Source organism: Scardinius erythrophthalmus (genome assembly GCF_964197995.2).
Source record: "Scardinius erythrophthalmus genome assembly, chromosome: 10".
Taxonomy (NCBI): Eukaryota; Metazoa; Chordata; class Actinopteri; order Cypriniformes; family Leuciscidae; genus Scardinius; species Scardinius erythrophthalmus.
Window position 1 is genome coordinate 30,230,330 of NC_138230.1, and position 19,678 is coordinate 30,250,007.

Below are 19,678 nucleotides of genomic sequence, written 5' to 3' on the forward strand. Positions count from 1 at the left end.
ATTTACCATCACATATTAGACGCACACTTGAAATGGCCTGATCTTAAACTGCTTTACTTGCTTATGACACGAGATTTGTCTAATCCCCTCGAAATCCGAATGAAGTTGACGTGCCAAATCGACGAAACTAGTACGGACGTTACATAATTCATGAAAACAAAATTAAAGATTAACAGCACTGTGTAAATCAAGATCATTTTTATCAGTGGACTGAAAAAATAAAAATAAATAAAATGGTTAAATGTGGATTAAAAGGGTTAAAAGTGGATATGCCCTCACATACGAACGAGGAAGTCCTTACATGTAAACAATGAATGAGATTGAAAAGTTGAAAAGTTAGAACCCTTTTTTTCTGATGGATATATAGGCTTTGATTGACCAAAGATTTCTGAGGTTAAATATAGCCTACCTATTATTTTCACACTATTTCTTTTTTTTTTTAAGTCCAAACAACGTTGCCTGGAGCTGAACGAACAACTTCCACATAACAAACTCAACAAACTCATGGCAGGATCCGAGTCAAAAGCCGCCAAAGATTTGTCTACAATGGCAAGTGTTTTTTAATATATTTTTAATTTGACAATTATAGGCAAGACGAGAACATTTTAATTGCAGCTTTATAATATTGTTTCACAAATCTGCTCTTCGTTTCTTCAAACAGATGGAGACGACAATGCAACAACTTCAGAGCAGGTTTCAGAACTTATCTGACCAGATCATCTCCAAAAATATCTTTTCAGATGCATAATTTAACTTTGTAGAAGTAAGAGATTAACCTTTTTCCCCCGCTATCATAGCACTAGCATGAAATATATTTGTATTTGAGTTGTTACCATAGCAATAGCCTAATTCAGTTAACATTGAACTTATATACCATGTATTGCCATTTAAGAAATCAATACTTTTTTATAAAGGATGCATTCAATTGGTCAAAAGTGACAGTAAAGACATTTATAGTGTTACAGAAGGTTTCTTTCAAATAAATGCTGTTCTTTTATACTTTCTATTCAAACACTTATTAACGGTTTCACAAAAATATCAAGCAGCACAACTGTTTTCAACATTGATAATAATAATAAGAAATGTTAGGAAATCAGCATATTAGAATATTTCTGAAAGTTCAGCTTTGCCACCATGAATTACGTTTAATAGTAAGAAAACACTGATTGTAAATGGTAATTATTATTTTAACAGTAGGGCCTACTCCTTTTTGATCAAATAAATTCAGCCAAAATCATAAAAAAATCTCACCAACCCCAAACTTTTAAATGGTAGTGTACATAATAGTTTGGAAAAAAAAAAACATATCTAACATTAGAGTATCATGTTTATTCTTGATAAATGCATTTAGTTTTTCCTTAATGCCTGAACTGGATGAGATGGGAACACGTATAGATGACCTGGAGAACAATGTGGCTGATCTTATGACACAAGCAGGAATGGAAGATCAGCACAAATCAAAGCAAGTGCATTGGTTTTATTTCATCTCCAAATGAAAGTTTGCTCAATACTTAGAGACAATTAAAACAACAAATCATGATATATAATTTAATATTTCTGTTTTTCTGCACAGTGACTTTGAAGAGAGATCAAGCTGGCCAAAGCACTGAGCTGAAATGGGCCAAATCGACGTTACTTAATTCATGAAAACAAAATTAAATATTATCAGCACTGTGCAAATCTAAATAATTTTTCATCAGAGGACTGAAAATGACAAAAAAAGTCTTATCTGCTACTAAAAGGCTTAAATGTGGATATACTCTCACATATGAACGAGGAAGTCCTTATATGCAAACAATGAATGAGAGTGAAAAGTTATAGAATCCTTTTATTCTGATGGATATAAAGCTGGCCAAAGAACTGAGTGGAAATGCTGCAGAAGCTTGAGATCAACAGTATATTTGTGTATTAAGCTATGCGTGTATTGTTCACATGTGCCTTATTTTCTATTTCTTTAAGCTGATATACTGTACTGTACGTGTGATGTAGATTTTTACATAAAACAATAAATGAACTTGTTAATCTTTTTGTGTAAAATATTTTCCATGATACAATATAAACAATATAGCGATATTTGAAAACTCATAAAACTAGGCATTGGGACATTAGGCCAAAAATACTGTACTGGTCCCTTTCTAATGTGAAATAGTTGCAAAGGACATCGTAGCAACATATAATTGAATTAAAGGAAATATTTACTGATTTTTTGTTTCATTTTGCTTGTATTTTGCATCATACACTAAATAGTATCCTAGTGTTTATTAAGGTTTTGTTCAAAATTAGCATTATGCGATACTACATGGTGCGACGTGAACTTATGTTTGCTGGCAAATAAAAGTACATTTAGTATAGACTATAATTCACAATTTTTATTTATTTAATTTGCTAGGTCTATTGTGAAAAACTATAATACTATAGAGTCTATACTATTATAGTTTTTCACAATAACAAAGTTTATACTTTTTGGCCAACACGTGGCAGCATTGTTGCTCTCCTCTCGCAGCTCTTTCCATAGCAGTAAATTATCAAGGTAATTAAATCTACGGAATCGGAGTCAGATGTGGGTCTTCAGCCAGACCATTTTAATAAATGGAATTTACTGTGTATCTGTGCATCTTCTCATGACTAGATATAAAAGAAAAAGAGACAGGGCCTTTTCAGTAAAGGGACCTTAGGCTATTGAACCGCATCCCCATATACACTATTTATAATTTTTCGTTTATAAACATATTTGTATACGCTTGTATTTACTAATATTTAGGTATTTGCTTTGCCAGTGACTTTTTTATTGCTTTACTATGGATTTTTACCCTAGATAATATTTATGTCTGTTTTCGTTATTATTATCAGTGAACTTAAATTTTTTTTATCAAACCTTCCGAAATTTGTTTGCAAATAGCAACATGCAGATGCATATTCCGCTTAAATGCAATGACAAACAAATCCCCAACCCGAATTTGAATCATAAAAAAATCTTTCCCCCCTTGTGGCTTACATGAAATATCGCGAGATTTGTGCGGACGCTATTCACCAAAGATACGCCACTACCGTCGCCCTCGTAGTCGCAAGGGAGATTACGCAAGAAATGTGACGTACGCTTGTCGCGCGTGGGCTGGACCGTGAGTTGGAGAAAGGGAATGTCGGTTGGTGAGAGATCGGTTACAGAGGCGTCCGGGAGCGTCAACAGAATGGGTGAGAATTTAGTCCCTGTCGCTTTATTAAACTCAAACAGTCAAACTCTTCTGTAAGTAGGTTTATGTGTGCTGTGTGTTTTAAATACGCGTGCTTTGCTGCGCGCGGTAGATGCGTTTCCTGAGCGCGTTAGTAGACAAATAGATCTGCTCAAGCTCTCGGTTTCAGTGTAATCTTCACTCTTTCTGTCATATCATGACATTTACTGTCTCTTTTCTCAAATAAGGCATTTAATCGAGCGTTTTCACTTACGAATATGTACTGTGGGTGGTAAGGTAACATGATATTATCAGAGAGTAATGCAGTGGAACTGAATCATAAGCATATTCCTGTGCCATGGTATTTTCATTGTTTCTAAGGTACCTCAAAGAATGTCATTATAAACAAATCATCGCGTTAACATAATCATTTGTTCAAAAACCATTAAAATACTGGCTAGGGTGAGTTTAAGCAACGAATGCAATGCTATGGCCAGACATTTGTAGCTCTAGTGTTTCCATCTGGAGGAACGCCGCCTTGTTTGTCACTCTCAGCTTTGTAGAAATATTCCAATGAGTATGTTGCAGTAGGTCAGGGTCTGGTCCTGCTCCTGGAGGCTGCCTTCCAACAGAGTTTAGTTCCAGCCCCGATTAAACGCACATGAACCAGCTAATCAAGGTCTTCAGGATCACTAGAAACTTCCAGGCAGGTGTGTTGGAGCTAAACACCTGAAAGTGTCCCTTCAGGAGCAGGATTGGACACCCTGGCTGATGTAGAGAATTGATCACTTGCTACTGGATGAATGGAAGTAACGATACTAGATTAAAGGATGAAAGAACGGACAGAGATGGATTGACAAATGGGTGGATTGATTGATGGATGCATAGATAGATAGATATGCACATATACAAATAATTCACTGTACTACAGATACAATATGTACATTGATTAGTCATACAATTATTTGTTGTTTCATTTTAAACATTAATTGCACAAACAACTTTTTTTTTCTTCCCAATTGTCGCTTGGTGACGATTAAGCTAGTTTGCGTGAGCCGTGAGCCAGAAGTTGAAGCCGACTTCAGAAATGTGACATTATATTGAATAGAGGGCAGGGCTTGATTTTGGGGCACCTCCTCACCATCTCTAGCTGGCAGCAGACTGACGTTTGGAGGAGTTTGGTTAAGGACGTCCTGCTCAAGCCGTCAAACTGATGTCATCAAGGAAATGCCATTCCACAGGGAAGCATATCTTCAGATTTTGACCTAAGATTACGAAGACAAACACATTTTCTTTTGTGGATTAACTTGCATGGATTACTTATTCACTGCAAGACTAGTACTGTGTGCTAACAACGTAAATATGGGAAATTGGGAGTCAATTATGATTTCATGCTGACTTTAAGGAGATCCACTAATGTAGATTGTCCAGCACAAACCACCCGCAATTCACTTTTACTGTACTAAAGGTTAGTCATTCTAAACAATCTCCCTTGCACTTGTCTAGTTTGTATTTAAGATGTTGGTGTTGCATTACATGATTTTACCTTTACTTAGTTTTAAGCAACATAACGTCTTGTATGAAGCCTCAGTCTTCATACAGAAGAACTGTACTAGAATAAATTTGTCTTATAGCAACACACAGCAGGATCGTATATGAGTTAGATCTCATTAGATCTCTGTTGGGGTGAAGACCCTGTTGGGCTCTTGTTCAGTGAGATGAATTCGCTCTTTATTTATTCCCATCATGTTTGGATCACATGGCTACTGCTTGAATCGTTCTTGTCCATTCACATGTGACTCTGTATTTTTTCCCATGGTTAGTCCTGAGGCCTCATTTATAAAATGCAGCCAGATACAATCAAATTTGTTCCTAAATTCCATGGATTTTATCTGGCCTCAAAAGGGAATAAATCAAGATATAGGCAACTAAGCCAACTGAAGAGCATTTGTAGAAACGTTTTGAGGTCAAATACCAGTAATTAAATAAATAATCTTTTATGAAAATGTAAAAATGAATAGCAATCACAATATGCACAAATTATGCCTACATGCATTTATTTTATTTAAAAAAACAATTACATTTTTTGTGCAAATAACTCAAAATTCCGGAAACTGTCGTACAGTCACATTTACGATCATTCTAAGCACATCTTTATAAATGAGGCCCCTGGATTGAGGGGTCCCAGAATGCTCTGTTGGGTTTTTTTCGCTACTTCAAACATTGTTTCCCTGTATTAATTGCTGAATTTGCCAAATTTGTCAAGATAGGCTATTATTTTTATTTCAGACATTCAAAGAGATAGGCTAATTCACTCTAAAATGAAAATTCTGTCATCATTTACTCATCCTCATGTAATTTCAAACCTGCATGACTAAATTCTATGGGACGCAAAAGAAAATATTTTGAAGAATGTTGGTATGTAATAGTGATGTGACGAGACACGAGATTGAGTTCACGAGAACGAGACGAGATTTTTGCACAATATTTTGTAGAAATCGTCAATGACAAAATTCATGACTGGAAAAAAAGTCTGCCAGTGCATTTTGAAATGTTTTAAGCAAAAATCTTCTAATGAATGTCAATTCAGTTCTACTTAATGAGTATGAATTATCAAATGCATTGAACGACAACAATATACAAGCACTGTAAAAGGTTTTGCTACAAACTCAACTGACTGGCTTTTCTCCTGTATGATTTCATGAGTCTCTTCAGACTTTACTGTAGCCTACATGAATTAGCCTATGCTTTGTGAACAGTTTTTTTCTTAGTCTTAATTAAGTGCAAACAATAAGTGTAAGTGCAACTACAACCATAATCAAAGTACTCTCTCAATGTTCAAAGTGCAAACAGACCAGAACCACAACTACACTGTCCAGAGATTGGTTTGATATTAGGAGACAGGCTATTGTATGCAGCCTAATTTGCGCGCATCAGGGAGATCGTGTTTTACTTTCACTTTCGGATTCGCGATCGCACGTACTTTGTGTATAGGGAGCAGCGATGCTGAGCGCACATTCTACAAGATAAGACATTTGTCAGGTGCAAATCCTCCGCCATCATCACGCGATCAGTGAACTGTGATTCCTGCTGCACTGTGGATGAGCAGACGTTTACAATAGTTTACAATGGTTTTTATTTTTATAAAAACAGCAAAACGACAGTCAAGGCGGTAATGTGAAAGTAGCGGGGGCATATTCTATGCTAATTTCACTTTCACGCTCCATCATGGCGATATCATGAGACAGCTTTTCACTCAACGAGAAATCTCGTCACATTTCGTGGCACGAGATCTCATCACACCTCTAGCATGTACATATGTAACCAAGTTTTTGTGACCATAGACTTCCATTCTATGGACAAACATTTTTTTTCCTCAAAATATCTAATTTTATGTTTCACAGAATAAAAAAAAAAGGGCATACAGTTTTGGAACAGCACAATGGTTTTTGAATGAACTATAACTACCCCTTTAATGGCAACTTTGGCAAGTAAACAAGCTATTGATTGTTTACCCACCTCTAAACATAACAGTGTGCTTGGTTTGTTTAAAGTCCCTGTAAAGGCAATTCTAAAAAAAAATTCTAAACACATTCTAAATGTTAGAAATGTATTGCTAAAACATATTACAAAGACTGTGCACTGTGAAGTACTGAATTGTGGAGTTAGACCGTTAAACAGTTTTTCACCATTGCTGTGTTCCGGATTTTTTGGGCGGGGCTAAAGCTGGGGATCGATAACGCACTGGAGCCCCTGAGCTCCTGGACACGCCCCTACTTGATGACGCACTGGAGCCACTGAGGCTGCCCACTCCCCAATCAGTTCGCCGCTCAATCGCAAGTTACTGTCAGTATTATTTTCTACAGCCTACAGTTTGCTAGCTAGCTATGACTTCGTCACGGAAATGCGTATTACCTGGATGCGATCACTTACAAAACAGATCGGTGTCCTTATTTAAATTTCCAAACAACGATCATATCAACAAGAGTTTGATTAATTTTGTGAAGAGCCACCTTGATAGAGAGCTGAGGATCACCACCAACACCCGCCTCTGTAGTGATCATTTTCACAGGATAGTTTTATAAACTTTCGTCGGAGACAACTGGAATTCACTGAGCCAATGGACACACACCAGCGTTTGAGAGCAGAGACGACTGCTAATTTTTTCAAGATTTTGATAGCTTATTTTATTTACTTGGCTGCTTTTTTTATCATTCAAATTTGGCTGGGTGGCTAATAACACATTTTTCTCTGGTGTGACAAACTCAGAACACATACTTAATTTTGACTTTACAGGGACTTTAATATATTGATCAGATGGTTTAAGTGGGTGGTTCCTGAAGATGCTGTGTGGACCAGACCTTGTGCCAGTAGTCAAAAGTTTGGCTGTGTGGGACCGGCTGAGCTTATGGCTCAGGGTCTGCCATTCTTGTGGATGTCAATCTATTTTGGTCCTGAATGCAGATGTGGTAGTGACTTTATAGTGTCTTGGCGAGAATGTGTGTCTGACTCTGAACTGTGGGTGGTCAGAATAGCCTTTATGGAGTGGATTGTCTGACCGATTTCATTGAGTGTGTGATGATAAAACCAGGCAGAGGCAGGTGCTGTTGCGATGAGTCGACAAGATCCTGGTTTTCTATGATTTCTGTGAAACATGGACGAAATCACAAAAGCCAGTCATAAAAAAAATGGATAGAATGTGGAATGTCAAGGAATTTGGGAAATTTTAATTAAATAAATAAAAAAAAACTTTACAGTTAATCGGATCATGATATGGACCAGTGTCTGTAAATGAGGTTTTGTCTACTACACACACACTCTCACACACAAACACATGTGACGCGTGATATTTTCAGTATATGAGGACATGAACTCTCCAGAGCTGCTCTGAGAGTCACTTTACCAGCGTTTCACCATTTCTTTTGATAAAACTATTTACAGATACACACAAAAACTCAAAAGGGCTTCACTACAACCGGAATCATTTTTTAATACTGTATAAACTGTGCAGTTTGCATTTAATTGTGAAGTTCTGGTCCAAAATGTTTTACCTAAAAAAGGGATATCATCATCGTTTCTTAGACCATACATATTTTCGTTGCGTTGTCTTTCTGTCTTTCTCTCTTGACTGTTTTAGTTTTAGGCTACCACATCTCTTCCGGCAGTTAAGCCACATACAAAAACATCTCATTGTTTCAGGACTCCAGTCGCTCTCTCTCTATCACTCTCTCTATGTTCCCTTTTGATCTCTGCAAGGTGAAGCTTTTGGTTAGGTGTCATCTAAAAATTCCTTCTAAGTTGCTGGTCTCGTCACTTATTTTGCACACTCAAGTTTGTTATTTTAAAACTAGACGCACAACAAGCGGATGAGCGTTGTTATGCGAGATGAAGAATTTTCAACTTTTCAGAATGCTGCAAGCGCACCGCAGGTCATGTGACAATCTATTCGAAATTATTATCAGTTGGTAATGGTTATTCTACATTGCCTTTTCAGTTTTAATGGTAGTCTAATTAGGCTACCTCAGACAAATCCAGAGCCGTTGCGCAGGAGAGATGGTTTCACAGCAGAAGCTCTGTTTGCTGATGCTTGGGCCAACACTTTTTAGAAGATCATCAGACTGGTCTTTGTCCACTCTGAAATAGGCTTTGAATCTCTCATCATCCAGGTGGAGCTCTTGGATTGGTTGGTGAAACTCTCAGTGTTGAGACCATCAAAATTTGCATTGGTTCATTAGTATAGGGCCTAAAAAAAAAATTTGTTTGGTTCCGGTTTCCGACCGACCCTGTCAATTTATGTGCGACCCAAATTTATTTTATGAGACTGGGGAAGAACGGTCTTTCACACATCGTTAATTAAATTACAGTTTCCTTTAAATGCTGTTTTACACTTAAGTAATCCGTTAAAAACCATTAAGTATTGCATCAAAACCCTTTAACTGTCAATTCCTAAAGTGAGCTATAACTTAAGGTTTGGAAATCGTAACATTAAGAGAAACACGGGGGGAGGGGGGGGGAGTCAACAATATATCGCGGAACAGAGAGGGCACCGACAACATGCTGACAGAGTGACAGACAGGACATAGTTAACATTACCAGCTTACTTTTAATATGAAACAAAGTCTCATTTGGTTATTTCACCTTTCAAATGTGGTCATTTTTTAAAGAAATGTAAACAATAAATACCGTTTTGAGGCTCTTGAATGTGTCGAACAGATCGCTGTAAGTTAGATCATCAGTTAAAACTAACTGATCGTCTCTTGCTTCTAGTTAATTTATAGCATCAAAATCAAATAAACCACATAAATGAACATAAAGAATGTTGTTTGACTACAAAAAGATGTCTGTACACTCCGTTTTTCAAGTTCAAATCCTCCATGTTAATCTACTATGAGATCGCCTGTCAAACTCCCGCGAAGGCTTTTTGTGTGTGCGTGTGTGTGTGCGTTTTGCGTGTCTATGGCAACAACAGACTTTAAACGGGAATACAGGATCACTGTCGTAAAAGTTTGATTCGCCCGCGTAAATTAGTAATATCAAATACAGTAGCGTAACTTTAGCCTAGTCCATATCAACATATTATTCTTTCTTTTGCAATGATGGACATGTGTAACGTGATAATTATTTGCCCATGCAACACTAGCATGTCAACCAAAATTGTAAAATTGGGTTTAAAAACATTTGAAACCGTGCTTCAAGAAGTCAAAAAATGCTCTTGTAGATTCGTATCAGCTGCCGGCAAAGTCGACAGAGCTGAGAAATGGACAGACCTAGCAAGCGATGTGGTGTCGACACCAACTCACCAGCTTGGTTCGGTTGTCAGTGGTGTGACGTCCTTATTTCAGTTCAGGTATTTAGTGAGCAGAGTCAATGGCTGCCATAAGTTTCCTTAAGTTCAACGGTTTGAATTGTTACATTTTATTTTGAAGATTTTCTGAGAAGATTTGTATTGAGGTTAATACTATTAAAGATATTAGATGAAACATTGCTTGAGATGTCTGGTTTTTAGTAGAAAAAAGTACCGGTACACACATTTAAAATCAGCGCGCGTGTGTGTGTGCGTGTAAAACTGCCACTGGAGGAAAATAAATAAATAAATAAAATAAAAAAAAATCCCTACCGACCCATGACCTCAACTGACAACCAACCGGAACCAAACTTTTTTTTTTTTTAGGCCTAGGTTAATTCAGATGTTCCCCTTCAAAAATGCTGAGCGTCTCATCTTTGATAGGTTTTTAGCCTCGAAGAAGGAACATAATTTACACCCTACCCTTTTACCCCGTGAGATCAGACAGAGTGCATATGTGTAGTCGAGTGTTTCTCACACCTCAACACCTGCCCTTGAACGCCAAACGGTAACATCAGCAGGAAGTGGTGCAGGACATTCGTATCAGACTTTCATTTGTGGCTTTGAGAAAGAGCATTGCTTATCCATTGTGTAGATGGGGAAAATGGAGTAAGAGAGGACAAAATCTATGTGCAATAATAATTATAATTAAATAATCTTAAAGGGATAATAGACTGGTTAATATTAGACTGGTATGATTTCAAATCAACTAGGCCTAAGCATTTACATGATTAATTAGATGTTGAATTTTTTGCTTTATTCCTGCTGAAATTGATCTTTTAAAGTGCATGTAAATGATGTTAAATGGCATTGGTTCTCATAAGTTTCATAACTGATCATCATGCTGCAAAAAAGTTGTATTTGTGAATTGTATAAATATGATTATATCAGCGGAGGCTCTCGGTGCAAAAATATGAACAAGGCTTCAGACAGTGTGCGAATGCTGAATTGATTTCTCTTTCATGTCTTCTTGCACTTGAACGGACATATTCACACAAAATTATGTCAAAATGCCTATTGGCGAGTATCCACGTAAACATAGGCCTAGTTGTTTATGTCTAATGCGAACAGTTGAGAAATCAAACATGTGTAACAGTATATTGAATATTGAACTGAATAACTTTTGTAACTTTAATAAGGATTAATCTATATTTATTTTATTCAGTGAATACTATGCAGTGTTATTTTAGATTTTGATTATTCAGTTTCTATATCTGAATACTACTGTTGGACCTACATGAAAAACATCAAAAGCACTGTTTATTTCTTTTGTATGTTTGTTCTGTTGTATTTATTTGTGCTATTGCTCGTATTTTATTATTTGTTCTTATTTTATTTATTGTCTTTAACAATATTTGAAAATTATATGAGTTAGGCTAGTAGTTTTTGGTGTCGTAAGCTTATTTGTTAAGGCAAGGCTATGGGTCAAAAACAATGAAAACAATAACCGGGATTTATTTAATTTAATTTAGGCTATGTATTACATTTTTGTGTTAGGGCCATTGAAAATTTTGGCAAGGCTGTTGAAAATTTAAACCACTGTCCTGACCTGGCCAGTAGAAAAAAATCCTTAGCGTTGAATCCTGAATATATTCCGTAGATATATTCATTTTTTTATTACTGGATTCTTTGATTCTGTTTGTGCAAATTTATATTCGCAAATTTTATGAAAGTGATTATCACTGACTAACTACTTTAGTCTAAAATTTTGCTCTGTTCCTAACACAAAGCTAACTTAGCCTAATACTTCGGAAGATCTTGAATCTAATGCATGAGTCGTCTGAGCTACCGTAACCTTTACAGTATGTTGCAGCATAATTTCTGAATCATCATCACAAACTTGCATCTGTTCAGCTGCATACATGTCCCTTAAGGACATTTCCTTTTGTAGTGTAAGCAGAATAACATGAAGGTTTTGATAATCAAATGAGTTGGGGTTTTTATGTGCTGCAATCACATATATTTGATTATTTTCAGTTTCAAAAGAAAGAAATGCTATTCAGAGAAGGCCTGATTTATTCAGTGAGAAGATTTTTACTGTCAATTTTACTGGCAGCGTAAGCTCTGTGGAAGTCCTAGTGCTGAAGCCCAATTTCTGGCCTTCCTGTAATTCTGTAGGTTTAGAGAAGTTGTTCAGCACTAGGCAAACACTAGGCTATGTGCTGTAAATTTTTGTGGTTTGTATCAGAACTAAAATAGGTTGGGTATTAACAGAAGCTTCCACAGATGTGTTTTGTTCTCAAACTTATTTAATTGATTTGGCATCAGCACAGTAATAGGTCATTAGCCATTTTACACCTGGTATTAACATGTCTCTTGTTTGATCTGGTAATAATGTGACCATTGAACGTGGTTTGATTGACCACAACAGTGTTTGGAGACTGTTCACACATGTATCCACTTGAGATCGGATCACCTGAGATGGATGTTTATACCTGGTCAGGTGTTCTATAATGTATTATTCATTGGCTGCTCAACATCAGCTGTCAATCAAACCTGAGCCAATGGTTGTGTTGAAGCTTTTAGTGAATCGCAGACCATCAGTTACAGATGAAAACCTCTTAATGCACTTTACGGTTATCTTTCTTTTCTCATTTTCTCTCTTTCTGTTTTATTTTGTGTATGTGGATACCTCTTTCCCTGCCTGGTGGATTCTGATCCGTCCGTCCATCTATTCATCCATCGATCTGTGGAACAACACGATCTGAATGCTCTCCAAAGTAGCAGTAAGTATGCATACAATCATTTTGTCATTTTGTTTTTGACACCCACTTGTCAGAGCAGAAAGGAAGTCAAACTGTATTCACATGGTTTCGCTATGTTTTTTTTTTTTCTTTTTTTTTTTCAAAAAACACCTAATACAAAGTATTGAGACGAGAGACTCTGCTGTTCACTGTTGCTTAGCAAAATACTCTGTTCGTAAGCTCCACCAAGTTGTGGTTATCCATGTGGTTATTATAAAGACATGGGGAGGACTTTTTGTTTTGTTTTGCACAAGCAAGCATTGACATTTTCTTTAGAAAATTTAAACGAATATCGTTTTTAAATGATCATTTGTCTTAAAGCCCATGCTTTTAACTAATTACATTATTATAGCCAAATTTCTATGCTATTGTTTAAGTGTTTTTGAAGATTCATCTTGTTAACAGTAGTCATGGATGGCCCCCTACGTGTTTCTTATTTGTAGTGTTTTGTCAGACTAGCATGACAAAGCCGTTGACTGTGTTTGGTTTTGGTCTACAGCAACAGAAGAACCTTGAGGGGTACGTGGGATTCGCAAATCTCCCCAACCAAGTGTACAGAAAGTCTGTGAAGAGGGGCTTTGAGTTCACTCTCATGGTCGTCGGTGAGTAGCTTCTGTCCAGTTCATCCCACTGCTTCCCACAGAATTCCTCTTCCTAGACCTTTTCTTTCATTTAAAAGTCATTTTTGATGAACCTTAAAAGGGATAGTTCACCTGAAAAAGAAAATTGTCATTGTTCTGAATTTTCCTTGGAACACAAAAGAAGAAATTGGAGCTTGACATTTCTAATTCACTGGAATTAGAACAGTCTGTTAAATTTCTTCTTTTATGTTTCAGAGAAAATAAGGTAATATGGTTTGGTACAACCTGACAGAGTAAATGTTGACCAAATTTTCATTTATGGGTGAATTATCCCTTTTAAAAAAAACATTGTATGTCCTTTTGAGGTTTGCGACATATGGGAAAAAGTTTGAATGAAACTTTAATCAAAGCAGTGTCAAAAATAGAGGGCTGGTGACCCAGCTATGTGGATTATATGCACTCATGTGTCTAGAGGTATATGGTTTCACACGGGCCGCTTCATGCCGGGCGCTGGCAGCTGTGCGCTGAAATGCATTAGTGATGGATTTCACATGGAAGAACAGAACGAGAGAGCAGGGCTCAAAGAAATGCGCATTCGAAACAAATGTGCTTCCCATTCTCCCATGGACCTGGGGTTTTTCCCCTCCCTTGGAATGTGTGTGTGAGCGTGGCCTTGTGGGTGGGAAGTTTCCTGTAATCCCATTCATTCAGCCTGGCCTGAGGACTAGTATCTACCTCCACCTTCAGCTCTTCAGACTCCAAACACAACACAACCTGAAACTGTCACTGACGCCCACCTGGGGTCACCTCACGTCCTGTTCATAATGGAAGTAATCCAGAGCAGAAGCTGTGTTTCTGACAGTTTTTTCAGAAATCCATCTCCACAGGATTTTGGGAGGAGTGTTGGTGCAGCTGCGCCCTGGAGTTTCCCCCTCTGCTGCACGCTGGGCAGGAAACGAGCTTTTAGATGGCAATTTGGTGTACAGCGTGTAATTAGAATCGCAGGATAATTGAAGAACTGCAGCGCTGTCAAACACTTCCAGCTCTTTCTTTGGACGATAAAGACACAGATGTTGTTGTTCAGATCATTCGTCTGTTCTCAGTGGGGCTTACAATGTGGTCTTCTATGGTTTTAGACCTGTCTGTTGACTGGCAGTGGCGCAGAGTCATGAGTCTGCTGAAAGTCAAAATTTACCAATCATTAACACATTTACCAACCTTGATCTTGGCTTGTGTAGAAGCTCATCTCCTTCTCCTTCTCCTTCTCCTTCTCCTTCTCCTTCTCCTTCTCCTTCTCCTTCTCCTTCTCCTTCTCCTTCTCCTTCTCCTTCTCCTTCTCCTTCTCCTTCTCCTTCTCCTTCTCCTTCTCCTTCTCCTTCTCCTTCTCCTTCTTCTCCTTCTCCGCCAAGGATTATGAGCTCTGTAAAGCTTTACTTCCCTATGATTGCTGAAAAATAATAGTTGGATTTGTATTCCAGATTTTAGGTTTTTAACGGTTTGACAGGAATATGTTTTACAGTGGTTGTAAATCAACACTGTACACAGTACTGATACTGAACCTTAAAAAAAGAAACTTTTTTTGAACACTGTATGATCAGGCACATTCAAATGGCGGACTGGGGTCCAGGACCGGGCCCTTGCTTTGTTCGAACCGCACCGCAAGACATTGACAACGGAGCGGTTCACACCACATGCGCTCTGGGTCGTTTATGGTAATGATCTTTCACTGCTGTATCTACTCATATTTTATATAGAGGCAAAAGCGCTTCATTCAAGCTCTTTCTGGTCCATGCGAGTTGTTCCTCTCTAGCTAAAGACGCCAAAGCGCCACATATGACGCAGTTATTTAGTTTTTATAATAACAGTAGCAGAAACCCGGTGAGCAGTTACTTTCGGTAATACACTGCAAAAAACAGCAATGCTGCAAATATAGTTCTTTTTATCTGTCATATGACTCTGACTGTTGAAACCAGATTTGTGACGTTTTTTCAGTATGTTAAGAGCATTTCAAAATAAGCATATACTTGTTATTTATAGATGGCAAGGAAAGACAACATAAACTTTGAAGTTACTAGTTAACTTTGTTTTCTGCTCATGATGAGGGCGTTTTGATTGTTCATTGTTTGTTTTTAGTAGAACATTATTTTAAGCAAAATATAAAAATGGTTCAGACTTAAAGAGGAACAACCCTGAACCCACATACACTATATATTCATGTCACGTGGCCTTCTGCCTCTAAATTTAAAAATAATGATAGCTTGATAAAACATCTGATCGTACCTTTTAATATTCGTATAATGGGATCAACTGATTAAATAATAATTTTTTTATAGAAAAAACTATCAGATGCCACTGCTTTGGCCCTGAGGGCCTAATATCCTTATCATTGATGATTATTTTGACTGCTTAGGATTTTTTTCTTTCTTTTACAAACCACTACTGGTGCCCAAATGGAAATTTATAACTATTCCAATAGAGTGGGACAGGTATGATGCCAATTTGTAGGCCAACTGGCAGTTAGCATCATGCTGGTTCCCTCGCCGAAAACCCAATAGGATTTTCCCATAGGCTTTTGGATTACTGCTAAAAACAAGCTCTGTGATCAACAAAAGTTTATGACACTTGCACGGTTTGTCCATCAAGATAATTATCACAGATTAACACAACTTTTAGGAATTTTGAAGCCTAAACGCAGTCGCCAGAAGTAAAAAGCTAAAGGTAGGCTATAAACAAACTACACCACGTCCCCACGAATTCATCGTCACCACCAAGTTTCCGACAACTCTTTCAGTTTTTTTTTTCTAAAAACATTTTCCCAGAATGTTTGAGTTAGAATAGTTTGTAAGAGCACAAATATAAATGTAACAAGGCTGTAAAAGTGGACTGAGCTTACCTTTTTGGCGTGATGACATTTCGTAGAATAAAATGTGAAAGTGTCTTGAGCTTGTGTTCACCACAGACCTTATTTGTCATTTAACCAAAATCCCATAAAAAAAAACATTGACTTTGAGAAGATGGAACCAGAAGTGATAAAATGCAACTCGCTTTCGCGTTTTAGCCTACAATATGTATATGAAGAGTTCAGATGCAAAAGCCTCTAAGTGCCATCTGAAATTTTCTTTTAGAATGATCATTTTTATAAAGCTTGTATATTTAAGTTAAGTAATTTCACTTAAATGACAATTAATAGGTAATTTGCATTGCCATTTAAGTGAAATTATTGAACTTAAATATACGAGCTTGATAAAAACGATCATTCTAGAAGAAAATTTCAGCTGTCACTTAGAGGCTTTTGCATCTGAACTCTATATTAGTGCTGTCAAACGATTAAAATATTTAATCGCAAAAATGTCATAGTTAACTCGCAATTAATCACACATTTTAATCTATTTCCAAATGTCCCTTGACTTCTTTTTGTCCCAATATTTTTTTTTTCTCATTTTAATGCTCTTATCAACATGGAAAAGTGGATTACCTTGCTTTGTGCAGATGGCATATACTGTAGTGTTCAATTTCACACTAACATTCTCACTTGGAGCAAATAATCGCGTCAAAATTCGCATCAGCTGTGTGCTTGGCCATCAAGTCAGACTGGACGTGCTGCGATGATAGCTCAGTTCACAACCACAAAACACATAGATCACTTTGGTCTTGTCAGTGGAACCATTTGGCAACTTTTTAAAAGTAATCTTTCCATTCAGAGTCTTATTGGCATCCATTTCGGCATCTCACGCTCGCCATCCACTCAAAACATAACGTTAGCCTACTACTCTTTGGCCGGCTTGCAAGCCCAAACAAGTGTGTGCGGCGTGCCTGCTGTTTTGTTTCCGGTCTAGCTATATATATATATATATCACGCACGGTGACGTGATTGGCTGCAAATCGCGTTTTTGGTTCACTCGACTCAAAAGAAAATTTTGTGCATAGCTCTCTGAATTTTTCTTTTTTGAGTGAACTATCCCTTTAAATGGCTCTTTCTGACAGCACACATAAACGTATCTTCTTTCCTGCATTCTGGTTTCATCTAAGCCAGTGAAAGTTTGTAAGTTCGTGGTAAACTCTTTCCCTGCCAGCACAGGCCTGAGCTCTTCCTGCTTCCCAGCTTCCCCCACCCCATCATTCGATGGGGAATTCCTCTGGAATAAGCCCCCTGGTTTACACAGCTGTGGGATATTTCCTTTAAAGGAAGCGTGTTGGACCCTTACCGATCCGCCTGGTGGTCTTTGGGTTGAACTGCTCCAGTGGCATGACTCTCACCCCCTTTTTCTCTGGCATTCCGTAACACTTAACATCTCTTGTTTAGATTGCCTCCATTGACACAGTTTGGATTTATTGTAGTGTTTGCTGTGTCTGAGAAGTGTTCTGTAATGGTTAATGTTGTGAAATACAGGAGGCTAGATAGATGCTTGTTGTGTGTTGTTTTTCATCTGCTCAAAGCAGGCCTGTTAGGATTTGACACAACAGTGAGTTTCGTAACGCACAGAGACAGGGCGGGTTACAGATACCGCAGTTTTGCATTTTTGGGCGGCTGACAGGAAAGCCCTGATCTATCATCATTGTTGACACAGAGTTCAATGAAGGACTCTGTAATTAGCTCCAGTGTTAACATGATAAACCTTCTACCCATAGTCACCTTTTTGTTCATTTATCAATGTCTTTATCTCCTTCCTCAAGGCTAAACTCTCACCGTCCTGTTGTTCAAAACCTATATGGCTTTCTTCCAACAATGGAACTAGAATGTACCTTTTTGTACATTCTGTCAGTTGCAAGTAAATGGAGAAAACTGACCAACCATAAACTTCCACATTATTTTTATGAAAAAAGTATTTTTGTCTCTGTTATAATATGTTTGCTACAAATATGCAAGAAAAAACAAACAAATAATGTAATAACTGTTTCAGACACAGAAAGTGAACTTGCATCTCTCACAATTGCTTTTTAATGTGGTTCCTCATATTTTCACTTTGGAGGCTTAATATTTCACATATGGATCACCGGAAGAGAAACAAATATTCAGACATCTTATACAGTATATACTTTTGATGGTAAAAAGCTCAATCAGATCATACAATAAAAATGAATGTTAATGGCTGCTGTTGAATTCCAAACAGGACAAAGGAACTCATGGGTGCAGCTCTCAGATCTTATTTACACATTACTCAAATCTTTCTTACACAATATTCAAAAACAAAATTTGTACACTTTTTTTTGTACACTATTTTTGTTGAACTATCTGTTTAAAGATTTTGTACTAAATGAGTGTCCTTAAACAGCTGCAAGTTACGATACCATAACTTCTACAAGCCACAATTCCATAAAATCTTCTGTTTTTTTTATGTGGATTTCTTGTAGCAGGAAAATTCTTTACTCTGGCAGCCCTATTATCCAGTATCATGTGTCTTCCAGCAGTAACTCCACCATTGTGACTGCTTTTCTGGTCTCTCAGCTGCACTGGTTCCAGTCCAGAGAAGGGCAGAAGTGCATCCCAGTACCCGCTTCGCTCCACCACTCGCTGCCTGCTTTTATTGTTTCCCTAATTCATTATGACATTTTAAAGAAGACCGTATTTCACTCACTGTTTTCAAAGACCACATTCAGAGAGCAAAAATAAATCCTGTTGGGTTTGCCCTCATTCGGCTCAAAGACAGCAGTTGGTTTTTGCATCCCTCCAGGCTGTGAGTGGAAGATGTTTCTTTTGCAATGGTGAGGTCACTGTTGTTCTGCCCTTCTGGAAAACATTTAGGATTTGAAAAGAAGCTTTTCTTTGTTTGAAGGTTCTCTCCCTGTTTTACGTGCTGCTTTGGCTGGCTGTGGAAGTGGCACAGGGTTGGGCACTTGTTAAAGGTCAGGAGAGAAGCCCAGCGCTGCTCTGTGCCAGCATGCACCCAGTTTCCTTCACACTGTCCTCTTTGTTCCAGGCCTTACAGGAACCACGTTGCCACGCATCCAGTTGATGGATTGTTCACGGATGCTTGGAGGAATTGTTCTGTGTAAAAGTCAATTGTTGTTGGAGACGTGCATTGTGGGGAAGCACTTGAAGTGTGTGGAAATCAAATGTCAGCAAAATTTTTGTTTAAAACAGAGTGGGATGAGTTACCTTTTTGGCACATTACAAACTACACTTATACATTTGCTCTGAGTAATTTTTGGGTTACTCCAGGTTGTTGCTAAGGCATTTCTTGGTGCGTGCTAGGTTGTTTTGTGTAGTTGCTCGTTGACATACACTGCCGTTCAAAAGTTTGGGGTCAGTATTTTTTTCATTATTATTATTTGAAAGAAATTAACACTTTTATTCAACAAGGATGCATTAAATTGATAAAAAGTACCAGTAAAGACATT

General features: G+C 37.6%; 1 protein-coding gene across 8 annotated transcripts in view; it reads left to right on the top strand.

Moving 5' to 3' along the window:
- The first annotated feature begins 3,027 nt into the window (after positions 1-3,027).
- septin7a (septin 7a) overlaps positions 3,028-19,678 on the top strand; it is a 53,374-nt gene continuing 36,723 nt past the window's right edge. For 4 of the 8 annotated variants that reach the window (XM_081377512.1, XM_081377513.1, XM_081377515.1 and 1 more), the window contains exons 1-2: positions 3,082-3,203; positions 13,264-13,360. In XM_081377512.1, coding sequence (XP_081233638.1) covers positions 3,138-3,203; positions 13,264-13,360 — 163 coding nt within the window. In that variant the 5' untranslated portion in view covers positions 3,082-3,137. Of the gene's footprint in view, positions 3,204-13,257; positions 13,361-19,678 lie in introns of all 8 variants that reach the window. The other 4 variants (XM_081377517.1, XM_081377518.1, XM_081377519.1 and 1 more) reach the window with 2 other exon arrangements.